Genomic DNA, 12,436 nt, shown 5'->3' on the forward strand with positions numbered 1-12,436 from the left:
TTTTGTTGCTATTCTCTATCCTCTTACCCTGGTTTATTTTTCTTCGTAACATATATCAATATCCAACATATATAGCCATCTGTTTCTCTGATTATCAGTTTTCCCTCACTAAAATATAAGCTTATGAGACCACTTTGTTTACTAAAGTATCCTCAGCACACTTATAACAGGTCTTACAAACAGTAAGAGCTCAAATATTTGATGAATGAATGCATGCATGCTGAATGAATAATATTATGCAGGAGAAGTAGAAGTGGTTATTCACTCAGATATAATTCTTTTAAAAGAAAGAGGCTAACTCAATCCTGTAACAGTCTCATATTAAACATGCATTCTAGATCTCTCTTAGAAATTATCACACTTTCACCAAGATTTACATTAGGCCAACATTCACAGTTCCATCCCTATCCAGGTCGCTGCCATCTGCTTCACAGATACGTCAAATTACAGATCTGTGATACTGGTCATAAAGCCTTTGCAAGAATGTAAATAAACTGGGAGAAAAGCCATCATTATTGCTTATTATAGCAATTTTTTAATTTGAAAGACAATCTTCAAATGACTGTATTAGATAGCAAAAATCAGGTAAATAAATAATAGAAAACCCTAACCTATATTGAATCAAAATATAACTCTTAAAATTCACCACCAGTCCTCCCCTTCCTCGCCACCCCCCCCCACCCCGCAACAGGGACGTATATTTTAGAAACTAACTTGGTGGGATCTGCTCCTTTAAAGTAGGCATTAACAGATTCTGTAAGGGCAACTGCCACAGGTAAGGTGTCTTGATTTCCAAGGCTGACAGGGCTGGGACCCCTTGACACACCTAGAATACATGTAATTCATTTGTTAAATCCTTCAGAAAGACATATATTAAATATCAAGACAGATTTACAATGTTAGATTGTCACAAATGATCCTATTACTAGTTTCAACGATGCCGCAAATATAAATCTAGAGGCTAAGAAACATGGCATAAAACAAATTGGAACACAATACAGTGGACAAGAAAAGCCCAGGCAGCCATATCATACTGACTTTGCTTTTAAATGGAAGACACAGAACAGTTAAGGAATGTCAGAAGAAGAAAGCCCTTGACTTGAAGAGCTAAAATTACTAAAATACAGCTTTAAAAACATTCAAATGCCAAATTCAGGTTCTATCAATCACATATTAAATACTTCAGGACATTAAACTAGATTTTTGTATTTGTTTCTAACCAAGCAGTAATGTTTCGTACACTTCTTACTATTGTTATAAGTCTTTTTAACCTCCTCTTTGATGTTTGTATTATGTTCACACATTACCTTGCCTCAAAAAATACTTGACTAATAACGATACTTTAAAAAGAATAATATCCCTGATATAAAGTTCACTCAGATAAGACAAATCATAAAAAGATGAGTGTCTGTAAAGTACAATAAAATGTAAACAAATTTAATCCATGCATATGTTCAGGTTTTTGGTTTTTTGTTTTTTAACCTAAATGAAGTATCCCCTAAAAACAGCGCATTGCCTTTGTTTTTCTTCACAAATGCATTCTTCCCATGTATGCCTTGCCACACTGGCATACATGGGAACTGATTTTCCCAAGTGCGAAACTTACTGATTTTCCAAAGTGGAGCATTTAATATATAATATATGATGTAGTTTTATAAAAATATATAGGAGTGTTTGTTACAATTATTTGTTCTTACTTAAAGGAAAAAATGCACAACCTAGGTCAACACTTATCTCAAATTTGAATGTACACTTTTCTTATATGTATGTTACACAATGTTAACAGTCATCAGGTATTTTTATTTTAGATGTGACTTTCTTATAAAGGAAGTCACTGAAAGACTAAGTTACTTATGAGATACCTGAAGTATTAATTCTGATAAAAATCAGTACTGGCTTTCTCTGCCTCACGACTAAATCTAAGATCCTAAAAATAATGAAAAAAGATATTTTGTTATAGCTTGGTACTCTAGATTTTGAAGGAATTTTTATTGAGAAGGTTCTTCTCAGTTAGAAAAAGAGTTCAATGATGAAAAATACATGGAGAAAAGAACTGCTGCTTCTAGGCCATTGGAAAAAGTAAATCCCCCATAACAAGACAACTTAAAATTTCATGTGAAGATAATGAACTCAATGATATAAAAACCTATTCACAACAATCCCAACAGGTACTATTTATTAACCACTAACATGTGCCAGGCACTTAGCTAAGGAGGCATGAAAAAAAAAATGGTGCCTTTTTGAAGCCCAAGTATTAGTTTTGGGCTAATTATTTATTAAAGCAGAAGCCAATAAATAAAGTGAGGGGTGGGCCAGAATGATGAAAGGACACACAGATGAAGCTGGAGAAGTGCTTATTAGCAAGATCAGGGTATGGAAGACCTTTAGCTTTATCCTTTTGGCACCAAAAACCTCTCACAATGTTTGAGAGAAACATTATTAGGTTTTTTATTTAGTAATATCACTCTGAACACAGAGTAGATCCTAGATTGAAGAGAAAAATGACTGTTGACAAGGATTCATGTTTGGATCAGATGAGAGTGGTTACGTGAAAGATAAGGAACTGACCAAGAAGCATTAGTTTTGGGATGTATGTGAGAAAATGTTAAGCGAAAAAAGCAGATTAAGTATAATTTACTGATTATAACTATGCAAGTACATGTTTATGCATTGGGAAATTTCACTACAAAACCAAATTAGTTTGATTGTAACTTTTTTCCTAATATATTGCTCTAAACAACAGGGTCTTCAGAAATTCCGGAAAGCATATTTTCAGAGAAAGATGAAGGCCACAATTTTTTTTCCTAATTTTTTTTATTGTGGTAAAATAAACATAACAAAATTTACCATCTTAATCATTTTTAAGTGTACAGTTCAGTGGTATGAAATACATCATAATGCCATGCAACCATCACCATCATCCATCTCCAAAACTCTTTTCATCTTGTAAAAGTGAAACTCTGTACCTATTAAACAACAGCTCCCAATTCTCTCCTTTCCCCGGCCCCTGGCAACCACCATTCTATTAATACTTTCTGTCTCTATGAGCTTGGCTACTCTAAGTATCTCATATAAGTGAAATCATATAGTATTTGACTTAGCACAATGTTCTCAGGGTTCATCCACATTGTAGCACATGTCAGAATTTCCTTCCTTTTTAAGGTTGAACAATAGTCCATTGTATTTATACACCACATTTTGCTTATCCATTCATCTGTTGATAGACACTTGGGTTGCTTCCACCTTTTGGCTATTGTGAATAGTGCTATGAACATGGGGTACAAATATCTCTTTGAGACCTACTTTCAATTCTTCTGGGTATATAACCAGAAATGCAATTGCTATATCATATGGTAATTCTATTTTTAATTTTTTGAGGAACAGACATAACATTTTCCATAGCAGCTGTACCATTTTACATTCCTAGCAACTGTACACAAGGGTTCCAATTGTTCCAATTTCTCCGTATCCTCACCGATACTTACTATAATAATTTTTTATTAAATTATATTTTCTTAAATATGGAATTAATATTTTCCCTGAGTAACTCACACAAATGGATATTTATATACAGTCAAGAGTATCATGTCTATTACTGCTTTGACACTAAAAATCAAAAGAAACCTACTAAGTTATTCTTTTCAACTATCTAGTTTGGGCATATAACATGAGAATTCTTGAAATAGTTTTTTTCCTTGTAAACTGTTACACCCATTACTGAAATACTGGCAAGAAGAGAAAAATGTTGGGAAGTAAGAGAAAAACTCAAAAGCCACTTAACATTGGCATATTCCCTATAGTATTTTCTATTTTTGTTTTCAAGATTATATTGTACACATACATACTTCAAAAAATAAATTTACATAGGAAATATGTACTTAAGTCCCTTAAAAAGCCTAAATTCACACTATATTATTCCAAATAAGTTTTTTAGAAATTAGTATTTCTTTATATTCTTAATATGGATAGACTGTGCTTTCCAATTTTGGTTTAATTATCACACATTTAGACAACTGTATGTTCTGAAAATGCAGAGAGCTCATAAACTTGAGGTAAGTAAAGGGTACGAGGTACCCTCCTAATAAGGATCAACGAATATTTATGTTGAATTCCTTTCAGCTCAAGAGTAAAAAACAGAAGCTCACTTCCAACAATCTCCTATCTCTGTTGTTTCTGACTTCAGCTCACAATCTGTATGGTTTTAGTACAAAAGCCTTTGCTCTAGTAGTTTAGTTATCTTTTTAAACTGACATATTCTTTCTACTTCTTTTCTAATCACTTTTTCTCTGATTTTGATAGCTTTAGAGTTAAGATTTATTGATACTTCTTAATGTTGAGGTGAGGAGAGCAAGGAGATGGAAGAAAATGCAAAAATATTACATGTTTTTATTGTTGGGGATTTAATATCAATGAGTCCTGTACAGCAACTGGACACAATTAGCACAAAATTAAGACAGTTAATCTTAGTGTTATTCTTGATTTCTGAGACACCGTATGTTGCTGGAAAAGGAAAAATCAGGTAACAAAGTATTTTAGATACACTAAAGGATCATTAGTCAACACATACATCTGCTTCTGATACAATACCTGGTGATGTTTCACAGTGCTTTTCAATTTCAGAGAGTGTCCCAATCAAATTATCATCTTCTATCATATTTAAATAAAACAAAATATTGCAGGAAAAGAAAACATTTTCAAGAAACAAGAAGAATCAAAATTTTAAATCTAAACAGAGAGCTGAATAATCATCATGATGAAGAAAGATACTTTTTAGGCAGAGTTAAACAACTTTTGTTGCATAAAATCCACATACAACCTGCCTTACTTGTATTGTTGCTTTTACCTACTTTTGGAGCTCCTATTGGCAGCACTGGCTTAAATCACAAACAAATACATACCAACTCAATCAAAATTAAAATTTCCATCACAAACAAAAACCTTCTGAATAATCCAAGAATAATGGAAAAAAACAAACGCTTATTTTAGTTATCTAGACCACCTGATTTCTAGTAGGGGCCATCTATGTTTTTTACAACTAAAATATAGATTCTGTGAAAACAAAACTTAACAAAATCATATATACAAACAAAAAATAATAAAGTGTTCATTTAACCAAATAAAAGGACAAACTTATTAGATATATTCTGTTTACACAAAATTAAAAGATGGGAAAAATGCTATGTTCATGAAGATATAAAAAATAAGATGGTGAGATGATGTCTGGACACTTAGAAATCAAACCATTTCATATTTCATTCTAGCCTACATTACTTATACTATTTTTACAATGGCCACATACACAAGATGTACTTCTCCTATGTGAGTTGTGACAAATTAAACTGGATATAATTAAATTAGATTAATTAGGGCTGTGGTTCTCAAACTTAGCATGCAGCAGAATCACCTGGAAGGCCTATTAAAAGATGGCTAGCCTCACTCCCAGCGTTTCTGATTTAAAGGGTCTACATTTCTAACAAGTATCCAGGTGATACAGATGCTGCAGGTCCAAGAACTACATTTTGAGCATTATTGAATTAGTGCTCAGTTAGTGCACATCAGTGATGTGCATTTTCAAGGATGAAACTATCACTACCTAAAGCCAACAGCAATAGGGACAGTTAAAATTTTGATAAGAAGCTGTTGCTCCTGAGACACAGCTGCTTTAAGTGGCTTTGTGCTTTATTATACTCACAATGAGTGAGAAAGGTATTAAGAATTCGCAGGAAGAACTGAGTAAAGGTGATGACAGAAAAAACCCTCGCAAAATCTAGAGGTAGTAAAATACTGGATTTGTTTGGTGAGGTTTAGGTTTATATAGCTATGTCCTAAGAGCTATTTAAATCTTTATAATTAAATTTTTTGTGCAAAAATATAATCCATTGCAAGCACAAAATCCCTTTCTTTCATTGAATCAACTGTTTTCAAAACAATTGTTTTTAAAATACAAACTTTCTCAGAAATACAATTATCAGTTCATAGTAGAAAAGGACTGCATTATAATTTGGCTTCAACTATTTATATTAATCAGCAGTTTATAAATTTGACTCATTCTTAACAGTGCTAACCACAGTTAAAAATTTCTTTATCCAGATAACATAGATTGCAAAACAGAAAAGGAAAATGTGGCCAGTTTGATAATGCCAGGTGAGTTTCTGGAAAAACAAAATTTCTGTTAAATTCTTCATTTAGCCCATTAAAAAAAAAGTGTGATAATACTTTATATGCTAAATTTCACGTGTAAATTGATAACCACTTACCTACTGTTGGAGTATTGGCAGCACTTAATGAAGCAGATGATGAGATAGAGGAAGAACTTTCTGCCCGGGCTAAAGGAGCGGCAGGAGGTGGGCTGGTGTTGGAAGTTATAGGTGGGCTGAATGGCCTGGGCTTAAAACAAAAAGTTATTTATCAAAACGCTAAAACAATTACTCCCTGGTCAGAGAAGATTTTTAAGTATCAAGTAAATCTAGTATACCAAATGAAATTTACTGTGTGAGTTTCTTGTAACTCAAAATCAGAGATGCCACAAGTCAAATCATTTTCAAGAATATACTGAAAGCTGGAAATGTTATTTTTTTAAATAATGCTGTCAAGAGGGTCTTTGTGCATAAAACGTTTTCTGTATTTCAAAAGTATGCTTAAGATAGATTCTCAGACATTAAATTATTACACACTATACGAAGGCACTTCTCCCAAACTGCTTCCCCAAAGGGTTATTCACTTTTCTGTCTATAAATATATAAGAATATTTCTCTGTATCTTTGCTAGCAATGAATACATGAGTAATAGAAGAAATAATTTTAAAAACCTTCTAGCTAATTTGATAGAGTAAAAATAAAATTTGCATTTTTACTTTTATAAATGATTTGATATAGTCTTGGAAGGTTTTAGTACTATATGAACTTTCACTAACATTTTGCTTTATTTGCTACAAATCATATTTTCTTCCCTAAATATTGCTTGCCCCTTATTTTTGGTGGTTACAAATCTGTCCACTTTCCTTTAAAATTCCTTATAATGCTTCCTCATTGAGAAAGCTCACTCCATACAGACGTTTGAGAGACTCTTAATTCTGCTGTCTTCCCAATTTTCTAATTAAACATAAAAACAAATATGAAAAATGTAACTCTAATTCATTTATCTTTTACTTTGATGAATGGATCTTTTTTCCCCTTCCAACTTCCTAATTCTTCCAATAATACATTAGCAACGCTTCCTGAGGTGTTTCACTTTTTAAAAAAATAAGGCACATTTATAGTTTAATTAAAAATAATCTTTTCCTGCTTATAAAAGTATAAGGCAAGTTCAAAAATATTTATTTAGTGCCTACTATGTGTCTGGCCCTGAATTAAGTACTAGATACAAAGCAGTGAACAAGAAAGATAACTGTCCTCAGTTATTTGAGGAAAGAAAAGCAAAGGCAAAAACAAAATACCTATAAGCATTCATGCACCAAATTAGTCAACTCTTCATTGCACAAATATAAATGTACAGATATACACTTTCATAAAAATTAGATTTTACTGCACAAAATATTTTACAATTTGTAACCCCCTACCCATTTAAATACTTTTTTCAGAGTTCAGCTTTTTGATAACTCATTATTATGACAATAGGTTGAAAAAATACAGTAAGGTAATAAAAATGCAGTTGTGTATATATACAGATGGTGGTGGTTCAGGACATTGAGCTGAATGGATACTGCATTCAACAGCTGGTCGGAAACTTAAAAGCCTGAAAAAAGTTTTGAGATCAACTACTGTGGGTCCGGGACATTTCTCTTATGGCAACATGCCTTCATGGCCAATATAATGTGACTTCATTTTTACAGTACATTTATAATTTTTTAGAAAAAAGCAAAAACAGCTTTTTTCCCAAGTGGCTTTCTCTTATTTTACAACTGTGCTATCTAGTACTGTGGCCACTAGCACATGAAATGTGGCTAATTCAAATGTGCTATAAGTGTAAAACACAGAGCATATTTCTGAAGATTTAGCATACACACAAAAAGAATGTAAAGTCTCATTAATTACTTTTATATTGAATACATGTTAAAATATTTTTGATATACTGAGTAAAATAAAATATATTAAAATGAATTTCATTGTTTTTACTATTTTAATGTGGCTACTAGAAAATTTAAAATTATGTGCTGCTTATAGACAGCACTGCTTTAAAATAGCAGTTTCTCAAATGTTAGCATGCATCAGAATCATTGGAGGGCTAGTTAATACATAATTGTTGGGCCCCTCCCTGAATTTCAGATTTGTCTGGGGTGGAGCCAGAGAAACTATCAAGTTTCTATCAAGTTCCCAGGTAATGCTAATGCTGCTGGTTTGGGACTGTACTTTGAGCACCACTCCTCTAGAACAAAGAGGGGCTCTCTCAGGGAGTGGAGAAGGTATAATTATATATAGACTTCTTTGAGGATCCAGTGAAAGCTATGAGCCCTCTCTTCAGAAAAATGCACATACAAGTATGCAATTCCTTTTTCTAAAGGCACTCCAATGTACAGGTGGAGAGTATTTCACTTTTCAAATATTTTACTAAAAAAATAATGAATGTCTACAAAAGTGTAAACATAGGATATTCATTAAGATATCATTTATAATAATGAAAACATGGAACTAAATGTCAAATTTCTATAAATTCTGGAAATTTAATTCTGACAACAATGTAGAAGATAAACTACTAATACATGGAAATACTCTGCAGCCACTTCAAATGGTACTCCCTCCAGGGAGCTTGATGTTTCAGCCCTCAGGGTGGGGTTTCCAGAAGGCTCTCAAGGCTGGGGCAGGAGTGGTGGTGGTGGTGGGGGGGGGGGTGATGGGAAGGATTCAACTATAAAACTCCCACTTTTATTTATATTAATACACTTATACAATTTTAAATTATTTGGCAAAAGATTCTACCACTTTAAAAAAGCTTGGAAACTATGAAATAATAATTTACAAGAAGCTTGAAAACTATGAAATAAGAATGATCATGATACAGAAAGACATTCCTAAGATATTTTCAAGTGAAAAACAAATTAGAAATACATGAAGTGCGACTTTTATTTATTCATATCAAATGAATTCATTTATAATAAGTTTTTGTGAGCGATTATTTGCACTCAACAATGTTTTAAGTGCTTTACAAGATATTAATTCATTTAAACCTCACAACAACCTAGTGTCATTATACCCATTTTACCCATGAGGAAACAGATTCATTTTAAATAATTTGCCTAAGGTTCCTCAGCTAATATATAAGTAATAAGCTTGCACTTTTAACAACTGTATTTTACTGCCTCTGGATAAATTAACACACATTCAAAAAATAAATTGGTTATCTTTGGGTGGTGAAATATGAGGGAATTTTTAATTTTCTGTGTTTTCTTTATTTTCCAAATTTTACAACAACATACATTCCTTTTGTAATCAGGAAAAAAACCAAGTTATTAAGATGCAGCAATTTTTATATTACTTAAATAATAACCATCTCCTCGGCAGCTTGTACCTAGTCTTTCATTTCCTTCTACTAAGTCTGTTCATTGGGATGGGGGTGTTAAGAAAGATGGCACCATTTCAACACTCAATGCTCAAACCTTCTTATTTATTCACTGAACATTTCCTAACTATGTACCATGTAACAGGCATTATGCAAAGTATTGAGGATATGAAACTGACTAAGGCACAGTCCAGTTAGGGGAATATGTGCACTAACAGAAAATAAGCAAAGTATATGGATATAAAGAAGAGGAGGAATGATAGAACTATCAAATAGGGCTTTACCTAGGTGGTGTTACTTAGCTGGGTTTTAAAGAAAGAGGTCAATTTGCTACATAGAATACTGAGGGCCCTTTCAGATACCGGGAGAACAGTAAGAAGACATAGATGTATAAAAGAGCATGAAGTGTTTGGGGAACTCTAAGAAGTTCTGAGTGGCTCAAACCTAGGTTGGAAAGAGGAGAAAGATGGGCAGTTGGTCTAGTAATGCAGTTTGTTCAGGCACTTTATGGATATTCTTGTACATTAAGCTAAAACATTCAACCACATGGACTATAGTGACCCAGTGGAGATGTATGTCAAAGGGAAAAAAATTAAGCTTGACTTTCATAAATTTAATTCTGACAATTAAATTGGCAATTACTACAGAAGCTGAAGTGGTTTGAGACAGCCTCACTCTGAACAGCGCCCATACATTTTCTCTCATTATCTGACAATTTTTGTAGATCAATGATTTTTTCTCCCAGTATGTATTTTTATAAGTCAATTAACTGGTGTAGACTCCAGTTTCCTTATTTATAAAATTTAAAAAGCCAAACTAGATGCCCTCTATGACCTTCCTGGCAGCACACTTCTAAGGCCGAAGAACAGGCCACCCTTTCTTCCTTAATATTTGACTTTAAGCAGAAGTATATGAAAATCACTTCTTATTAGACAATCCGTACAAAATCGTATTTTTAAAATGTGCCAAGTTCCTCAGGAAGTCTCTTTGCTCCTGGCCAACGTCTTGTTCCACAAGTATAATCACTGAGGTAATAAGAGAGTGAAGGAAGTGTTCATTGGGAAAATATTTCTATACTTTGAGAACTCAAGTAGAAAACTTCAAGCACTTAACTGTAAAGAGACATACAGAAAAATATCATTTGCATATTAAAACAATTATATAATTCAAAAAAAAAAAAATCTAAGTACATACTATTTCATTAATCCCACTGAGTTTGCCTGAAGTAAGCTTTGGTCTGGAAGCAGGTCTTGGAGGTGGGACGATGGTGCCTACAGAAAGAGGTGTTGTAGGCCTGGCTGGCGGGGAGAGAAAAGAATTTAAAGAAAATCATTACTATCTAGCAATGCTTACATAAAGACATTCTATTATAAAGGAACTGTTAGGATTCAAAGGTCATTTTTCAGCAGATTTTTAAAAAATTAGAGATGTTTGTTGAAATTTTGGGAATCTATCAAATATGCTTTTTTCAAAGCTACCCATAATATTCTCGAAAAAAATTAACATTTCAATAAAACTGACATATAAATTTTATTCCTGTTTCGATTATTTATACATATAAAAAATTAAATCTGATAAATTAGCTGGTGAAAATAAACCAATTTAAGGCCAAAGGTCATTAGTTTATTGCCAACATCTACTTTATGGACAGTAATGCAAAAGCAAGACTTTGAAGCTATGCCTTCAGAATAGTAACGTGAACTCTAAATAAAACAATTAACACTAAATAAAACCTTAATTAAACTTGTTAATTTGACTTTTAAGTTGAACCATATTGTAACATTTTGGGGGGATAATTAAAAGCATTAAAAATATTCTATTCACTTACTAAAAAGATTTCCCCAAATCACAATTAATTTTGGTAAATTTTTGAAATAATACCTTAACTTTTCGTAAGTCATATATAAATTTAATGTTTACTGTTTTTCAATGCCATTTGCAAATTTTACAATTTTACAAATCAGAAATACCAGTATTCCTAATTAAGAACAGCTTATGATAAAAATTACTGAATAAAATTCAAGTGTGTATCTTCAAAAGTCACAAATGTGTTAGCATAATCAAAGCAGGAATAGAAAAATGGAAGCAAATATGTTTAAATTATCTTCAAAATCATTTTTAATCAACAATAATTAATTTACATGATCTTCAAAACTCTTTGGTCCACTCTAAAATATGGGCTACAATTCAGAGACTGAAAAATATAATGGATGGGAAGAAACATATTCAGCATGTTCTATAAGTTTACAGATATGCAAATTAAATATACATAAATGGCCCTAAGTATATACATGGGGAAACAAACTGTAAAGCTGAAGGCCAGCCCTTGATTGTCAATGAAGCAATGGAGGCATGAAAGGAAGGGGCATGGAGGTGGTAGGAAGAGACCTGAAGAAAAGGGTAGTCACAGAGGATTGAAAGTAAATGCATAGAAGATAGGGAATCATTTAGAAAGCCTATCACATAAAGGGATAAAAGATGCAAGCTTAGTTCAAGTTGCTCCAGGGAAACAAAAAAGCTGATAAAAAAAAATCAAGTTTAGCTTCTGAGGTTGCTTTCTTCCACGTCAGCATCAGTTCTTTCATGCTGCACTCACACTTTAAGTTGCACACTGGCAGAAATGTGCACTAAAATCTGAAGACTATACACTTCCTTATGTATGACATATCTACCTTAAAGATATGTTCATTATCAGCACTAACTTACACTCTTAAGTTATTTCAAGTTTGTGAGAGAGCTTAACACAGCAGAGGCATTTACATCTGAAGTTTCACTATGGATCAAGTGCCTTGTCCAAATGGCATTTAGATTCACTCAAACAAACCTGGTAGAAATACCAAGTTTAGCTCCTTCAAACAGTAAGAATTTGCTTTTTGAGGCAAGCTAATAACAATACTTATTAACACCACTGTTTATAAATAAATCTATATTATATCTGCAT

General features: G+C 32.6%; 1 protein-coding gene across 1 annotated transcript in view; it reads right to left on the reverse strand.

The window, feature by feature from the left end:
- The window catches only part of FCHO2 (FCH domain only 2), a 120,426-nt gene that overhangs the window by 12,658 nt on the left and 95,332 nt on the right, over nt 1-12,436 (reverse strand). The window contains exons 17-19 of the mRNA XM_012664629.1: nt 10,690-10,793; nt 6,258-6,387; nt 715-826 (exon numbers count right to left, since the gene is read on the reverse strand). Coding sequence (XP_012520083.1) covers nt 715-826; nt 6,258-6,387; nt 10,690-10,793 — 346 coding nt within the window. The remainder of the gene's footprint in view (nt 1-714; nt 827-6,257; nt 6,388-10,689; nt 10,794-12,436) is intronic.

Source organism: Propithecus coquereli, unplaced genomic scaffold (assembly GCF_000956105.1).
Source record: "Propithecus coquereli isolate 6110/MARCELLA unplaced genomic scaffold, Pcoq_1.0 Scaffold9, whole genome shotgun sequence".
In the NCBI taxonomy this organism is placed as follows: Eukaryota; Metazoa; Chordata; class Mammalia; order Primates; family Indriidae; genus Propithecus; species Propithecus coquereli.